At 42.3% G+C, this 19,147-nt stretch overlaps 1 protein-coding gene across 3 annotated transcripts in view; it reads left to right on the forward strand.

Moving 5' to 3' along the window:
- The window catches only part of LOC142101927 (uncharacterized), a 65,024-nt gene that overhangs the window by 21,098 nt on the left and 24,779 nt on the right, over nucleotides 1-19,147 (forward strand). Inside the window, exons 11-16 of one of the 3 annotated variants that reach the window (XM_075186375.1) lie at nucleotides 13-65; nucleotides 4,642-4,763; nucleotides 5,929-5,984; nucleotides 6,081-6,191; nucleotides 7,103-7,196; nucleotides 8,122-8,821. In XM_075186375.1, coding sequence (XP_075042476.1) covers nucleotides 13-65; nucleotides 4,642-4,763; nucleotides 5,929-5,984; nucleotides 6,081-6,191; nucleotides 7,103-7,194 — 434 coding nt within the window. In that variant the 3' untranslated portion in view covers nucleotides 7,195-7,196; nucleotides 8,122-8,821. Of the gene's footprint in view, nucleotides 1-12; nucleotides 66-4,641; nucleotides 4,764-5,928; nucleotides 5,985-6,080; nucleotides 6,192-7,102; nucleotides 7,197-8,117; nucleotides 8,822-19,147 lie in introns of those variants that run through there. The other 2 variants (XM_075186374.1, XM_075186373.1) reach the window with 2 other exon arrangements.

The following is a 19,147-nucleotide window of genomic DNA, read 5'->3' on the forward strand; positions in this document are numbered from 1 at the left end:
GTGCCTCTGCAGCTTTCTCCTGTGAGGATTCCGCTTATGAACTGGACCATATAACGCAGGAGCAGGTAAGGAAGAGGCGCGTGATGAGCCCAGATCCAAATGGCTGATATTATCAAATAATTAGTGTATTGTAGGTATAGTATTTTATATTATTGTTTATTTAAAATATTTTCTTTGTTTGATTGTCACGTGCACAATCCATTGTCCCGTATTGAACTATCCCCTATAGATACAGCAGGTGGAATGGGTCTAGCTCTGAAGTTTTTTGTTCCTCTTTTGAGTGTTAACAATACGGTGCCTCATGTTGGGTTGGCCTCACACCTCTGCGTCGGCGGCACATACGCCTGGTTACGATAAATCATCATCATCAGCATGTACTTGTACCTGCCCTATTGCAGATGCAAAACATACGCAGGTCTGCATGAGACGCCTTCTCATGAACACGCCTTTAGTGTCCCCGGTCTGCGTTTGCAAGCGGCATCCCTTTCCCATCCCGCCTCTCCCGGTGCAGGTGGGTGTAAATGTCAGAATTAGAGATGCTCAGACTCGGTTCCCCGGCCTGGTACTTTTGCGCACGCTCAGAATTGAAAAAGAGGCAAAACGTCATTGTTACGTCGTCGGATCTTGCGAATTTGGATTCTATAAGTACAGCCCTCCATGGTGATCCAGTGCCATTTCACAGAGAGACACAGAATGGGTAGCACTTGGCAGTCTCTAGTGCAGTTGGGCAACGTCATAGCTAGAAAAGAAAGAGGAGGGGTAGCAGTGCTCTTCAAAGTCTCCAGTGACATTCTACTGAGTTATAGCTCACACAGAAACAGGAGAGCTCCATTGCTAATTGTCATTTAGAAATAATTGTCAATAGAAATAATAGGGCTGGTAGTCTTGTTCTAAATCTGCAGTCACATTGTACTGTGTTATATAGCTAAAACACAAACAGGACAGCTCAGTTGTTCCATTGCTAATTGTCATTGCTGAAATAGAAATAATAGGGCTGGCAGTCTTGTTCTAAATCTGCAGTCACATTGTACTGTGTTATATAGCTAACACACAAACAGGACAGCTCCATTACTCCAGTGCTAATTGTCATTGCTGAAATAGAAATAATAGGGCTGGCAGTGTTATTAAAAGTCTCCAGTCACATTTAACTGTGCCATAACTCACTCAGAAATAGGAGAAGTGGAGGTGTCCTTGTCACTCTCCAGTCTTCAGTCACATTGTTCTTGTCACTCTCCAGTCTCAGTCATGATGATACTAATCCCTCTACCTTATGTGCTAAAGCCTATGTTCGAGCATAGTGGTTTTAAGTCAGGGAATCAAAAATTTAAATAAAAAGCTTGTACCTTTTTAAAGAAAAAAACACCTCTCTAAAAATTGTGAAAGTTTACTGTAGAAAAACATAAAATTGCCAACATGTCATTCTACCCAAAATATTACCAAGCATACCAGCATTAGTTAGCTCCCTTCTCTCAGCTAGATCTCAGCACCTGCAATCAACACTGTCAACATATTCACCCTCACCAGTGTGTACATCATCCTAAAACAATACTAATTCATCCCTGCTGGAATCCACTGTGTACTTTGATGAAATTGCCGGTAATGGCCTTCCTCCTGGAATTAGTGGTTCATTTTACGGCAGAGTTGTCACGATTTTTGGCCAATTCTTTTAGACCAGACCAAATGTCAAAATGTTGTGCTGACTCATCTTCATCACCACTGGGTGCCTTGGGAAAGCTAAGTTTTTTCCTAGCAGCAGTTTCCAGAGAAACTGCAGGAGGAGACTTTGTTGTATCATGTACCACTTGAGCTGTGAGCTTGCTGACCAGGAGCTCATTGCATCTCTTGTGATCTGGGTCAGTTGAAAAGAAAGATAAGACATAGCTCTTAAACCTAGGATCAAGCACAGTTGACAAAATGTAATGATCCGATTTCAAGATGTTGATAACTCTTGGATCCTGGCGAAGTGTATAAAGTACTTAATCTACAAGTCCAACAGAGTTAGCGGAATTGTTTTGTTTAATTTCCTCCTTCAATTTCTCAAGCTGCTTTTCAAAAAGTCTAATTAGGGGAATCACTTGACTCAAGCTAACAGTGTCTGTAGTCTCTTCACAGGTGACTACTTCGAGTGGTTTCAGCACCTAGCACAACATGGAAAGTATTCTCCACTGCGCGGGACTAAAGTACAAGCCCCCTAAATTCTATTCTTCTTGCAGTTGCTGCATTCTCCTACATGCTGTTGCAGAATGCCGAAAATGACCCTAAATACGGGACACAGACAGCATCTCCTGCATGTCACTGTCATTTATTAAAAAGTTCTGTACCACCAAGTTGATTGTGTGAACAAAACAGGGAATGTGATGGAATCCCCCTCGCTGTAATGCTCTAACAATATTGGTGACGTTATCAGAAATCACATATCCTCAGGAGAGTCCAAGCGGGATAAGCCATGTTGCAATGACATACTTTAGTTTTTCAAACAGGTTGTCAACGGTATGCCTCTCAGTGAAGCAGATTATACACAGAGTAGCCTGCCTCTGAAAGATCTGGCGTTGTTTGTTAGATGCTGCTGCTGTTCCTGCTGGTGAAGGCAATTTACCAACCCAGCGGGCTGTCACAGTCATATAATCTTTAGTTTTCCCAGTTCAGCTTGACCCCATATCTGTGGTTAAGTGTACAGAAAGTAGAATGGCATTTTGGAGCCCAATAATTTTCTTTTTTGTAATCTCCTGGTACAGGTGAGGAATAGCTTGTCTAGTAAAATGGTGTTGAGATGGAATTTGGTAATGTGGGACACAGGGCATCAATTAACTGTCTTATTCCTGCTGCATTAATGGTGGATATTGGATGCAGATCTAATCCTAGTATAGTCACCATGGCGCCTGTGATCCGCTGTGCGACTGGGTGACAGCTTTCATACTTGCTTCCTCTTGCAAAGGATTGTTTAACAGTCAATTGTTGTAAACTACTAGTAGTCTTCTTCTTGGTCTGCTTCTGGGTTGAAGATCCACCCCCAGTAGCAGAAGCAGCAGCAGTGGACCTAACGCTCAAGGATTCTTCTGATGTGTCCTGGATAGGGGAGGAGTCATCTCACCTTAGCAATTTGGATGCAGGAATAACTCCAATTACTAGTGAGGAAATTGATGATGAAGGTGTTTGGGGATGTAGATTGCAGGTGCTGGGATTTAGCTGAGAGAAGGGAGGTAGCTGATGTTGGACTGCTTGTTATTTTTTAGCATAAGTTTCTGATTTTCACAAAAGATTTCCATTAACTCTCTTCAAATGGCGTAATATGGATGAGGTTCCTAGATGGTTAAGGTCCCTACCTCTAATGACTGTGGCTTTACAATGCTACAAACGGCTAGACAACTGTTGTCAGGAATTGTGTAAAAATAATTCCACACATAAGAGGTGTATTTTTTGGTCTTATGCCCAGGCATGACAATGGCCTTCTTCTTATCACTGGCAAGAACTGCTTCCACTGGTGCATGTCTTGCCACAAAAAAAAGCAAAATTAGGTGATTTTATCATATTTTAGCTATTTTAAAACAAAAATACAGATCCAAAACCAAAATACGCAAGGGGGGGTTTCGCCAAAACAAAAAACAAAACACGAAGTTAATCCGGATCCAAACCAAAACACGGGGGGCAGTGAACATCTCTAGTCAGAATCACGGAAGTCTGCATAGGAGGATATATGTACTCCCACTTTCTGGGCATGCGCAGAGAGATTTCACGTAAGATACGCAGCGCAAACTGGCGTATGTCCCGCTCTGCATCAGCCCCGCTGTGTTCAAATTCACACTTCGAATGGAAAATGTTAAAAATACTATACAATGTCGTCATTTAAGCTCGAACATGTTCAACCAACTCAAAAATGGTCAAACCTGCTCGCCTTACTCGGATTGATCTTATCTGTTTATCCACAGTTCCAAGATTTTTTTCTACTTTTAGCGGGGAATTCGATTAGCCGATATGTTCTGAGGCATTTTTACCGTCACTACGGTAAAATCTCAGCTAATTTTTTCTCGCACCTCTTTGAGGCACGAGGAAAAATGAGTGGAGATTTTTTTCTTAAAATCTGTGGCTGCATATTATGAGGTTGTGAGGTACATCGCGGCTAATTGAATCCCCCCTAGAGCTGTAGAACCGCTTTGACTAACCACTTTGAGCATCTCCAGTGGCTGAATGTGACCAGATCTGACATGAATACGGTATGTTAGTTTGGTAGTAAGATGTCGGCGCTCACAGGCCATAGTGAGGATCTGTATGTTTTATATTCGAACAGCATTTACCAACATGCCTGGCGCACCCGATTTAGATCAGATTGTTATCAGCTATCGCGGTCAATAGCCCGATATCAACTGAGTTGTTGCATCACATATAACCAGCGTTAGGCAAAAAGAAGTACTTTAAGTCAGTTTATAAACTGCAGGTTGTTGCTTCTTCCTGTTCAGTTTTCAGTTGGTCCCTCTGATATCTCCAGCACCGATGTTAATAACAGGGTGGTCTTATTGTAACTGTTTCACAGGAGCCCTGAAGTGAGAGCTTTCTCTAGTAATTCAGAGCAGAATTGTTCTCTGTCCATCATTTCACTTATTGTATAAATCTCACCGGGCTTCTTACCTCCTTTCCTAACGATAGTTGCTCGGTCGCTGGCATTGTGTTGCGTCTGCCTTCAGATTAGGCCTACCTGGAGATTCAGTGGGACAGTGGGTGCAAATTGATGTTCAAGACGGAGAAGTCAAACTCACAGATTCATTCAGGTAATAGATTATAGTTAAAACTCAATGATTTGGCTTAAATATGTTTGTAACCATATGTCTTGGACGTGAACCCACTATATGCTTGGCGCTGGCTAGATCTGTGGCACGGAGTTTAATGAGAATCGCTTTCACCAGTGACCCCTGACTTCACCACTAACCGATCTAGTCATCAGTAGACAATACAGAAAGACGAGATGAGAATAAGAGTCCTTATACAGGCCAAGGTCAGGGCAGGCAATAATGTTTCAGGAACGGTATAACCGGACGGGATCTGGGTCAAGATCAGGGTCAAGAACAAGCCGGGTCAGTATCAGTAGGTCAGATAGAAAAATACACAAGCACAACAAGCGCTAACACAACCTGTTGCTCGCATACCATAGAATAGCCTGCGCTTATCAGCCAAGGGGAGAGCCTTAACCGGCGCATCATCATCATCATCACCATTTATTTATATAGCGCCACTGATTCCGCAGCGCTGTACAGAGAACTCATTCACATCTGTCCCTGCCCCATTGGAGCTTACAGTCTAAATTCCCTAATATAGACACACACTCATAGACAGACTCATACAGACAGACAGAGAGGGAGACAGACAGGTAGAGACTAGGGTCAATTTTGATAGCAGCCAATTAACCTACTAGTATGTTTTTGGAGTGTGGGAGGAAACCGGAGCACCCGGAGGAAACCCACGCAAACACAGGGAGAGCATACAAACTCCACACAGATAAGGCCATGGTCGGGAATTCAACTCATGACCCCAGTGCTGTGAGGCAGAAGTGCTAACCACTACGCCACCGTGCTGCTAAAATGCTCCAAACCGGGAATGAGTTTATAGAATGCACCTATCCAGGAGGGCCTATACAGAATACACCTATCTGCTCTTCTCACGACTCGTGAATAAGGGACACAACATCCGAAGGACATGTTCAGTATAATTTCATTTTTCCCAGTTTCTGGAGCCTTTATTTATACACAAACTAGAAACTGTGCTTTGCCCTGTAATTTCCTTAACCACCAGAGAGGCGCTATAACACTAGGGTGGCATACGGTGGCAATTAGTACACAAGTACTGTCTACCTTACTGTTGTTGGTCTGATGAGCATGTAATAGTTTGTCTCCTGTCTATTTTATTTTATTGTAATTCCTACTTCAAACTTCTTGGCAGGTTTCATACAGGAATCCCAGTGAAAGTATCTGAGAAGAGTTTGACTGTCATAACAGGTAGGAAATCACCAAAGTTAATTAGACCTCCGTACCCTCCCTTGGCTCTCTGTGAGCACAGTATCACACTTCAGGCTCTGTTGTGTTTCCCCCTAGATCTGGCAGATAAAGTGACAGTCACGCTTTATGAACTGGGCGAGGATTACATAATGACAAACATCCATGTCGAGTGCAACTGGGGAAAATATAACACCCTCAACCTATTCTGTAAGTAAAAGAATAACGCCTGATTGAGCTCTTACATAGAATGCAGAGACAACAGCGGTCTCTGCACAACCTGTAGTGTAATACAGCACATTTTATTATGCCCAGTTATTATTGGGTTTACACCAAAGCATTTTTATTATACATTTTCATAAACTCTTTCTTGATCATCTCATTGGAGTATTTACAGCTCATCAAATCAGTTTTTCTGAATGTTCACAGCAGCACAAAGTATTACAGTGTGGGTGTTGATCTTGTGGGAGACAGAGGAAAGTCCACTTTGGGAGGATGTGATGAGAGTGGAAGAGAGACGCGGATCTTGTGCAGAGCGAAGGTGTTGAGTTGGGAGATATCTTGAGACAAGTGAGGAGATGTATGTCGGTGCAATTTTATTGACGGCCTTTTATGTTAGTAGAAGAACTTTATATTGGATTCGCTGAAATACAGCCAACCAATGTAGAGACTGACAGAGTGGCTCAGCAGAGGAAGAACGGTTCGCAAGGAAAATCAATCTAGTCGCTGCATGCAAAATAGATTGTAGGGCTTCAAGTCTGACCTAATGGGCAGCCTAGCACTTTACAGCGCCAGGGAGCCCTCGAGGGCCACACACCCATCGCGATATGACCACACACCCCTGTCGGGGACAGACATGATGAGGGGTAAAATAGAAAGTCAACAAGTATGGATAATTATACAGGAATGTAGGAACAAGTATGGCAGTAACCTGCAGCTCGGGTAAAGTATGTCAGTGAGGGAATCGCGTTTACACTTTACGGGACAATACAATACTGTCCAGTAGGTAAGAGGTTATATACAGTATATCTTGTTGGGAATGGTTTAGCTAAGACATGTATTTAATCAGACATCTGTTTGTAATTGATTGGTAGCTGGATAACTATGTCTTTATTTTTCAGCTAAATCGGGAAATGCAGATGCTAAACAGATTGAAAGATTTAAGCTTACGGCCACCTGTCTCGATCTTCCAGTAATAATTACTAAACAATAAGGGTGAGGATACCTCAATATATTAATACAAACATAATAAATCAATATTAACACAGAATAAAAACTGCCTTTATGACACCAGAACAGGGCAATTGCTGCCACAGAACTTACTGGGATGGGGAACCCCCAGCCACACCGCCAGGGAACTGAAGGTGTCCCTGGCTGCAGAAGTCATCCCAGGGTAGCATGACACGATCAGCTCACATCCTACCTGGGTACAACATTTTCTGCCAGGCAGGGTCGGCACTACCATTAAGTGAACCTAGGGCACCAATGGTGAACGGGCACCTAAATCACTGAATGAATTACATAATGGCAGCACTACTGGTCTGAGGAATACATGATACTACTGGCGCCTCCACCGGCCAAGACAAGAAGCAGCGAGGTTCAGGCACTGCTTCCAAGTGTGGGCGTGCCCTCATGGCCTGCACCAGCCCTGCATCCAGGTACACCCTACCACTGATAATATATTGCTATGTGGCCAGGGGTTTCCCCAATTCTTTATGTAATGCAGGAATAAAATGCCCCATCGTTCACACTTGTTGAAGATGCCCACCCAAAATGTTTATTTTACAGCGGAGATGCCATATCTGGGACCCTTGCAGGGGAACATCTCCATGGCTTATACACTAAGGACATTTAATGAATACACCCCACAGTATATTGTGTCGATAAATCTGATTGGATGGCCAGGGTATGTCCAATCAGTTTCATTGACACTTTCTACAGAGTGGTGCATTCATTTAAACTTCTGAAGGATGGTGCCCCTGGAGATCTGACCGTTACTGGTGGTAGCAGGGAGATTCTCTGGGGTCCTGGATAGGAGAACATTTTTAAAATAAGAACTTAATCACACGTGTAACCCATTGATATGACTTAAACAGTAACACCACCAATACCTTTTCTGTTTTCTTCCCTTCCCAGGTAGGAAACCACTGGAACCGGTGTCAGAAAACCAAATTGTTTTAAATTTATGCTTTTATAGTATACATATTTATAGTATACACATTAACAGTATACACAGTTTATCCATATAGAACAGATGTAGAATATCGGTCTCATCCCAGGCTGGCTGAACATGCTGAGAATTTTAGACATGGCGGCCGGGGCTATTCCACCACCTCTTATTGTTGTATAATATAAAGACTTAAACTATCAATGTTTAAAGGGCTGGAAATTCACCGGCCACTGGCTTAGCCCAAATAAAATCTAAATACCTTTAAACCTATTACCTTTAAACCTATTCCATCAATATGCCTAAGTTATAAGCAATAAGGTCCTCTCCCTCTCTAGAATTGGTAACTGATGTCTAATAATCCTACTATTACTCTACATATATGGAGCTGACAAGCAAATCAACCACAGCTTGAGAAGACATTGGTGTGATAAGGTCTTGTTCTAACCACTGCTTCCTAGCTGAGCAATCATTCTAAATTCACTAACATAGAAGTAATATGGACTCCTCACAGTGTGACATATAGAGGTTTAGAGGCTGGTAGAGTGTTTGTGCCAGTATTATACTGTCAAATATGTCTGATAGCCGCCCCTCAATGGCTCCTGTCTCTCCACCTACATGCTGCCCTATAATAAAAGAAACCATGCTTACTAATAAACAATAAATGTAGAAATGTGTTGTGTATAATGTCTTTTTATTCGTTTTGAATGTGGGCCAGGCAAACTTATAGACTCAAATTTAATATTGGTGGATCCTACAAAATGGCAGCTCCCGGTGTGTGTGACAGAAATAGGAATGCATGTACATTATACGCCTGCATGACTGAATTTCTGACTATTATTATTGTTCTCTGTGAAGACTTCACAAAGGCAGTATATATTATCCAGAGCAGACACATTCCACGTACAACCATTTTCAAACGTAAAATTAGAGTTGTAATAACAAAATGTATTGGGGAGAAGGTGGTGAATGCTGCACATGAGACTTCTCTGTCAGTAATCCATTGTAATGATATGGTAACGGACCCTCATAGAGGTCAGAATGAAAATATTACATGTGACTACAGCTTGCAGTCAACCAATAGCAATACAATCACATACAGGACTTCTATACAGGAACTATTTTACATACAGCGTTATGGGACCCTTTACCCAGAAACCCATTATCCCAAGAGTTTAGAAAGGCTAAAAAGTTAATTAAACTACATAACCTTTATGCTTTCTTACTTTTGTACCATAACCTTCTACTGTCGTAACCACACTTAACATAACTAATAAAAAAGACACTGAGATTTAGATTACTAGCAAAGAAGGTCACAGTTTATTAATATTATATTGTGGTGGAGAAAGTGCACTGCAGGTCAACTAACCCAACCTGAACCAAGCGTGTATGGCTAACGGCCGGACTCCTCTTAGAACGAAACAAATCCATAACTGCTTGGCCGGCGCTAAATCTGGGGTCAGGTCCCTAAACCCCCTCTTCACTCACAATGGCGAGCCCTTATAGGGAAGCCAGGGGATTCTCCCTATAAAGGATCATGAGTCACGTTCCTGGAAGGGGGCAGTGCCCTTCGCCCAATCAGCGATAATACTGTATGACCCAGCCGTTGAACGCAGTGCCTTCCTACCAACCGTGCCTGCTCGGTGTCGGTAGGGAAGAATTTGGCTAAACCACGTAAGGCACAGGAGCAGCAGGGTCCATAAACAGGAGAGGGTGGGAAGGATCCCGTGAAGAGAGTGAGGCCGGACATGTGACACACAGGGGCCTATATAGAGAAACTTCAGCCACTCCCCCATTCATTCTGATTGGCCGGCCTGGGAAGAGGAAGCATTAACTCATTAAAGGTAAGATTTAAAGCTACAAGCACACAAGTATGCGTTTAAGTGCTTTAGTCTATATGGGACTCTTTTGTCATGTCGCTGCAGAGTGCAGCGATTATGTCACCAAGCCTTTCCTGTTACAGTCACTGCAAAACAATTTGATAAACCAGGGGCAGTGTGGGTAAAGATTGAGGGGGAGATTTTTAAATTCTGCTCTTGCAAATTTTAGGCAAATGACAGAAAATCCCAACAATTCCAGACTCACTATTTCATACGTTTGTATATTTGTGAGGGTTACAAGATGCCTTTTCCTGTTGTATCACCTAGTGCAGTCCTGGCCAACCTGCGTCTCTCCAGGTGTTGTGAAACTACAAGTCCCAGCGTAAAGCGTTACGGAATTTGCTGGCGCTATATAAAAAAATGTTGATGATGATGTACACGTTTGCACAATTTAGCTATAAGTCCTTCACAGCCAGAGGTAGACCGTATCTTTATTAGTTGACTCAGGCGCATTTCCTAAGTCTTTGACGAATTTCTGACATCTGGCCAACTCTTTTCAAGGATCTGGGAAATCAGACATAATTGAATGTTGCTCCGATCTAGCCCAAGGACAATGCATTGCTACATGTTTTATAGGAACTACACCATCTTTGTCCGCTTTCCCATTGGGAACTGCTATTGTGCGGACAGAAAAACACCAACCGAATCGCTGCATTCAGGATTAATTACAGGAATTACTGTCTCAGTACAATGATTGTTCTCCCTTCTATTACTTGTCCCACTACTCTCACCAATTTCAGCCGCTGCAATTGCTGGTGGGACCACTCCCCTTCCTTGTCTGCGCTGTACTTCTAGCATGTTAATAGCATGCGCAATGGCTGAAATTACAGTGGGTTCATCATCTTCCTCAGAAACATTACCTTTAAACCGACTTAAAACAGGATATAATTTGCTTGTTTCATTTTTATTATCTTTGGTATCGGCTGTACTTACTCCCCCAACCGCATAGGGTGGCGGGGATGCGCCTGCGCTCAGTTCTCCACGCTTCTCAACTCTCCCTTCCGGTGGGCACATGCGCTTCGCAACGCTTCCTTCCGGTGTGCAACTGCTGCTCTGTCACAGGTTCCCTTCCTGTTGCCACAACTTTAAGCGGTCATCGTTTTCAATTCTCGTTTTTGTTGATTTAATCAAACGTACTCTATCTCTAACATTATTTAACACCTCTGGATCGAAACTACCAATCTTTGGAAAAGGTCTCACACAATCCTTGGTCATCTTGACCCATTTGTACAGTACGCCGCTGCGTACGCACCATATTTCTTAAACATAAAAAAAACCTCGCCAAACCAATCAGCCCTTCCTTAGGCAGCACATCATTGACCATCTCTCTATATCTTAGCACCCATGTGGAAACAGAATTTTCCCCAACGCTTTGCAACACACAACTACCACTAGAGGTTTTTATTGGCCGTGGACGAATTGCTCAAGCTGCGTCCACTCACTTCTTCTCAAATAAGTACCACTGAACAACAACACTCAATTGTCAACGTACTCAACGAGGAAAATCTAACACAGAAACTGGGAGCACAGAAATATTAACTTCGCAATACCCCGCTTTCCCAGCACACCTGTTTGAGTGTATTCCCACTGGTAGGACTGGTTTTACCCAACCTTGCCAACGTAATTCCTCCAGCTACTCTCCCAAGTTAAAATCACGGTCTCACGCTGTACCGTGCGGTCCGATTGCACAGCTTAGAGATACTATCACTAAACTTTGCGATTACTATTGGGCGTGCTGCGAAAACCTCTTGTTTTCGCCACCAGTATACCTGCCATGTATACCGTCATCGGCTGTGCCACCTGTCTCATCAAACAGAAACCATTACTCTCTGCTTAAATCAAATTTTCCCTTCAGAATCACACAAATCACATACACATACACCTTTGTTTTCTGCGCAGAAAAATTACTTTCCCAAATGATCGTAATAACTTTTCAGAGGCTTTAACAATTGATCATACTATAAATATAACAGACTATCAAAACGACTGCTTAAACACGTGGTAACAATACCGGAAATACACATATGCAACGCAGGAAGTACACATACGCTATTCAACACATTTAAAACGCAAAATGACAATAAAAAGAAAGTTTTCTTTCTTGTCCCTAGATTCAAGTTGGGGCTCCTTGGATTACACAAAAACAGACATTCGGTTTCAAAACACAGACTGAAAAACAGGTTTTGAACAAATTGCGTTCTTACCCGTATATGACGCATCTCTCCACCCTTGGTTGAGGAGCCGAAATCCGTAGGCTTTGCGAATCTTCCAATAGTGTAACCTACGCTGCAAGCCCCCAAATTGTTATGTACGTCTAGTCGCTGTCCAATAACGATTGTCCACTTCTAGTGATGTGGTTCCAAATCCCAACGCGATTTAGTAGCAAAAACCAGCAGAGTAACAATTCAATAAAATAAGTACAGCTGTTACATACGCAGGCGCCCTGGACCCAAATCCTGAAGTCTGTGGTCAAAGAGAGACTGTCTGCTGGTCCCAGAACTCCTGCTTATATACAGAAAGGTATACAGTGAAAACAATACAGATGATTTGGCATGATCTGGCATGTTTCCATAGGTGCAGGCTTTCAGAAATGTCCAGTGTAATGCAGGTCATTGGCCAGTTCAAACAATGCCCTCCAAGGGTGGGGGTCAGCTCTCCGACAAATGCATACTAATCTTCCCAACGAAAACTAGTTCAAACTGGTCTATTTACATTACACACACAATACAATTCTGATCACTTATTCCCTATAATCCATATTTTGCATACACAAGGTCCGATCCTTTGTGCGATTGAACCGGACGTCTGAGTATAAATAGGGGATTAGAATGATACCAGACATGATATGTTTCCAGTATCCTGAACCTTAGGTCTCACTAACATGTATATAACATTATACTATTTAACTATAAATTCTAAGCTACATTTCATTACAAATAACTATGTGTTGCAACTATATTTATATGAACTAATTACAAGTGTATGTGTTTCTGTAAATGTGTTTATAAGTGTTCGTATGTGTTGTGATTAATTACGCTCCTCCACGCTGTAGCGTGCTATTCACATCATTTCAGACATAGACAATCAGATTGTTAGATATTAACTTGAAATGACCATGTCCAATTATTTAACCTCAACAGCTGTTTTCAGCGATATCCTTTGCACCAGCTACAGGGCAGGTGTAAGTGCCGACTGATAGTATCTGTCTACATACTGCCAGTAACGTCTAGGCAGAGCATACTTACACCCAGATTCCAACTACGCTCAGTTCCATGCTCTATTTTAAAACCCAAGTTTCATGCAGGTTGAACATAAGTCAGGGCCTGTGTGACCACATTATGTTATTCCTTTGCACCATCAAGTCTTGAACTATTTTCTTTCCAATTTCGCCACTAGGGGCACTGTTTTTGTGACTGATGTAGTCGAGCAAGTTTGACAGCAATAACGAAAATATGCAAAGAATTTCAGGTTCTTTGTAAAGAATGAGCTCTTCCTATGTTTTTTTCCTAAACATCGATTAAAAACAAATGCTATTTATAGACTGTATATATGTTCCCTTTAAGTCTATTCATTGACTGACTATTTGCTGATTACTACTCATAGGTCAAAGGCTAACGGCACATGAGATCTTTTATTTATTTAATACCAGGCTATTTACTCTGTGTGTTTGAATAAAAGATAGACATTGCCCCCTGATTGCATAGCTCGGTCCTCTTCCCCCTAAATATAAATGGAACGGGAGAAGTGACCATTATTCCAGCACAATGTCGCTCTTGCCTTGCTCTCTACTGCTCTGTCTGCTGCTGAAGAGCTGCATCAGCAATAGTATTAGTACAGACTCTTCTCCACCATGCAAAGCCCTGAGTGACTTCAACCACCAGCTGTCCCAGAAAGAGGTGAGATAAACCTTGTCTGTCTGTCCATGAATTCCTACTAACACTACAGCTGTGTCTATACCCTACATGTTTAGGTGTGTGGTGGGGGATGGGGGGGTGTATGGTCAAATATGACAATAACAGGTAGAAAAACTCTTGTTGTAGCTGGAGGGAAGCTGGCACATTTACTACAGCAGTGCTGGATTGTCAAAGGAGCACAACATCATCAACTCCTGGCTGGACCTTCATTTCACCAATGATGACCATGTGCAGGTCCGACAAGTTATAACATAGTAAGTAAAACACAATTTAACTAATCAAGCAGCTCCACCAGACATCATATGGTTGTAATAATTTGCATCTAATAATTAGTGCTTTTATTGGTTCCCTCATGACATAGATACCCAACTATCACTGGTTTACCCTTCCTAGTGGTGCCTCAACATTATTGACTTAGTAATGATACTGGTTTCTAATTTGACAGAATGTTGGTTGAGGCAAAATGGCTGCCTACACTGTGGGGCAACAAGACTCAGGGGCAAGAACTGAATATAATCATTTATTCCTGTTTTATTCTGAACCTGACCATCATCAATAAGATGAATTTCCTGCTTTATTATGGCTTATTAGAATAATTTAAGTATAAGATACTTCAATTATTCTTAGTGGCATTTCTGGGCTTTTCATGGTCCGTTATAAGTTTTGCTTCTTGACCAGGGTGTTATTGTCCTATTACCGTTACAGACCATCGGTTTCTTCCTGGCCATCATTCCTTGCTTCCTGCCCTTAGTCATTGTTTGGACTTTGATTTATTTTTTCACCTGGTTTTGTATAATAATTTTTGTGTTTGACGCAGCCTACATGACATCGCTTACCCTTTCTTTGATCACCAGTTGTCCCCATATTGATCCTGGACTATATCTACTTGGGGGCAAACAAGTACTGGTGAACACACTGGGCCTGATTCGCTAAGGAAAGATAGGCAAAGAATTGAGTACTTTTTCTTACTCAAGTTTTCGGGACAAAACCACGTTACAATGCAAGGGGTGCAAATTAGTTTATTATTTTGCACATAAGGAAAATACTATCTTTTTTTCATGAAGCACACAAATGCTTTATAGCTTATTTGTACACTGAAATTTAAAAGTTGATCTAGAACATGCCCTATCCCAAATACAAATCTGCCATCACATTTCAAATTTACCTCCCCCTCCAATGCCACATGGTTTTGCCTTACTTACTTACTTTTGCTTAACTTTCCTTAATGAATCAGGCCCATTTGCTTCTAAGGAACATAGGGCTGCTGAGAGTAAAGACCATAATTGGCCTGGATATTGTGGATGATCTACTGGTGCTGCTGGTGAACATGACATTAAGCTCCTCAGAGCACGGTGAAGCATTCAAGTCCTACAGCATTGCTACATACAACCATACCATTACGTTATATGTATATGTGAGGGACAGCAGCATTGGGCACAATTCAGGGACTTGGATGCAAAAACACCTTATCTTGCCACTGTTGGTACCACTTATACTATGTAAGGACAGTGCTGTATGTTGTGTAATGTTTAACTCCAGGCAGTCACAGGCCCCCAGCCTAGCAATGTCCCCATCCTTTATGTTGTATGTCCGTACTAGTTTATTAATGAGAAACTGAGCTCAAATCTTTAGTCTCCAGTACAGAAAGCCACTGATCCCTTGCTACAATCCATGCCAATTCTTAACTGTACTGTACCCTAATATGTCAACATCCAGCTAAAATCTCGTTTGATAACCATTTTCATAGTGCAGTTGTCAGTTTCACCCACTAACTTCCTATATTGCAATTGGCTGTTCCAGCTCACAGTCGGTTGGGACATCTAATAACAAAACAATAAGCAGTTTTGCCCCATGGAAACAGCTGTCTGTAGAGGAAGAGAAATCTGCCACAGAGTTTTTATCCATTTTAATTAGGGCTCCTATGTGTCTCGATTTTTCCGGGACAGTTCACTTCAAAGATAATTATTTTACCATCATTAAAACTTGTGATGAACCCAGATTAACAAAATAATTAGAAATAAGTTTTACCTTATTTGGGACCTAAACAGAAGTAGGTGATTGATTTTTTGGCATAAGCAAATTTTAGGCTCATTTTCGAACATTGAATCTAGGTGCAAAATTTGCATCATCGGAACCGACCAGAGACTTTCTTTCATTGTCTTAATTGCACTAGTCAGCATATCGTTAATTGTCTGAGATGGTCCAATGAAAATTTCTCACCTAAGTGCAATGTTAGAAAAAGAGCCCTTGACAACCTCTTACCAGTTGTTATCAACATTTCTATTACAGTTTATGGAATCCACACATTTTCTTTTCTCCTAGCGTGAATGCATTAATGTTTTGTTTTGTGTTTCTTTCTTTTAAAGCTATCACTTTGTTAAAAGAGAGGCACATGAAATGCAAATTACCAAAAAGGACAACAGTTATATACTGACAGGTATGACGTTATAATTCATTCGTATTTGGGTGGTAAAGGTCAATCAATGAGGTTACTTTCCATATTACCACTGAATTACATTACCAGCTTCCACTCTTCTCACTCACTCCTCAACCCACTCCAATTTGGCTTTCATCCCCTCCACTCCACAGAGACTGCATTTATTAAAGTACTAATAAACTTCTCTTTGCTAAGTCCAAGGGTCACTTCTCCTTGTTCATTCTTCTAGGCATCTCTGCAGCTTTCGACTCTATGGACCACCCTCTACTCCTGCACACCATTCACTCCATTGGCCTCTGTGACACTGTCCTCTGCTGGTTCACCTCCTACATTTTCCAACCACTCTTTCTCTATTTCTACCTCTAGTTCTTCCTCCCCTCCTCTCCCTTTACCCACTGGGGTCCCTTCTCTTCTTGTCCTACACTTTCTCTCTTGGCCAACTAGCCATTAGGCCTCCACTAACACCTCTATGATGATTACACCCAAATTCACCTCACCCCTGACCTCTCATCTTTGCTCCACTCTCGTGGACCCAGCTCTCTCTCTGCCCTCTTCTCGTGAATTTCCCAGCGCTTTCTCAAACTCAAAATGTCCAAAATTCATCTCATCGTCTGTGCTCCCTTCAAAGTCCTAACACCATCCTTCACCATTGATAACACTATGCTTTCATCTGGTTTTCATGTCCTCTGTCTGGGTTTCATCCTAGACTCCTCCCTCTCCTTCATTGCCCACATTCAGTTACTCTCCCAAAAATACCATCTTCACAACATCGCCAGTATTAGTCCCTTCCTCACCTTTCATGCCACAAAAACTCTTATGCACTCCCTCATTATCTCTCATCTCGACTACTGTAACTTCTTCCTGTTTGGCTTCGCTCTCACCCACCTCTGCCCACTTCAATCCATTGTCAATGCTACTGTTAGACTAATTTTCTTCTCTTGCTGCTCTGCTTCTCCCTCCCTTCTCTGCAAATTGCCACACTGGCACCCTATCCCCTACAGAATCCATTTCAAACTCTCACCCTCCCCCCTCTACATCTCCAACCTCATCTCCTTCCACACTCCCATCCTCTCCACTCTGCCAAAGACTGCTGCCTCACCTCCCTACTCCAAGACTTCTCTCGTGCTGCTCCACTCCTGTGGAACTCTCACCAATGTTCAATCAGACTATTCCTTTTGGTAGTTCAGTCTATTCTTACCTGTGTATCTTTGTCCCATCCCTCCTGCATGCCCATTTTGCCACCTATTACTGTGACTTATGCACTGTAGGTTATAGTTATGCTCCAGCTTTTAGGATGTCTTATATGCTTCACTCCCCATTGTACAACGCTGCGGACTTATGTGGCGCCTTATAAATAAACAATACTAATAATAATGTAAACAATCAGCAGAACGGTTTCACAAAGAATTCAGCGTAGATCATCACAGGAGCAAAAGAGGTTTACAGAGAGACATGAGGCACAGGGGGAGATGATATTGCCGACGATGTGGTTAGAGGACATCGCACTGCAATTTATGATAGGAATCTCCGCTCACCTTTCCTCTCACCTCTATGGGAGATACGGAGTGTAACGCACCCCCAGTATCCACCAGGGACCTCCGCAAGGAAGTATGAACTTTGCTGCGAAGGGTGTGGAAGTCGTGGTTCTTCGAGATAGTCACCAACTCAGTGGCTTAAGAGGACAGGAATGGTCAAATGATCAGGGTCAGATCCAGTGGATAATGAAGTACACAGGGGTGATCCAAGGGTAGTCAAAAACAAGCCTGAGGTCAAATCAGAGCGAGTAGTAAAGTACCAGAGCAAGATCCAAAGGGCAGTCCAGAAACAAGCCAGATCAGGAGCCAAAATCAGGAAACAAGCTTCAGGTGTAGCAGGAAATGCTGGAGTAGGTGTGAACCAATACTCTGACACCCTAGTGATGACAGAGGCTTTTTTATATACATTAAGGTTAGCCCTGATTGGGCAGGAGAAGATTTGACGGCCAGAACACAGCTGACGATGATGAGCCGGGAAAGCATCCCATTGCCTAGCAACGGTGCGCAACTCCTACAGAGCATGCTCGTCGGCCAAACTAAGGGAGAGCGTCCCGTTGCTAGCAAAGGGGCGCAAGTACACAGAGGAGGCAGGCAGCCGTCCCTGGTACATAGAGGAAGTGCGGGGACATCGCCTGACACGGACATTCCGGAGACACCTCGTGACATTTAAATCTCCCCCATGGGTAGAGAGGACCCTGCCCGTTAGATCTTACATTCTTATCTGTGTCTTGTTTATAAGTTGTACTTTAGGCATAATTTTTTAGCATGGTGGCCATTATTATAATGTATGCCTTTTGTATGTCAGTACTTTAATACACACATACTACAAATCATAAATCTCGCTATACCGACCTTATACTGTTAGTGGCGCCAAATAACTTGCACAACCTTCGCTAAACTCCTGGGGGTAAATGTATGAAGCTGAGAGTTTTCCGGCCGGTTTGAATAACCAATCAGATTCTAGCTATCATTTATTTAGTACATTCTACAAAATGATAGCTAGAATCTGATTGGTTGCTATAGGGAACATCTCCACTTTTCAAACCCGCCAGAAAACTCTCAGCTTGATACATTTACTCCCTGATGTCACACATTGTTATATTAATTATGTTTTTATATGTTCTTTTTTTTTTCCTCACAGCAAAGGATGATCATAAATTCACAATTTACCCTGTGAATGACCATGTGATCCTCTATGAAGACGAAGATGGAATCAGACTGTTCTGTAACTAT

This window comes from Mixophyes fleayi, chromosome 9 (assembly GCF_038048845.1).
Source record: "Mixophyes fleayi isolate aMixFle1 chromosome 9, aMixFle1.hap1, whole genome shotgun sequence".
NCBI classification, from domain to species: Eukaryota; Metazoa; Chordata; class Amphibia; order Anura; family Limnodynastidae; genus Mixophyes; species Mixophyes fleayi.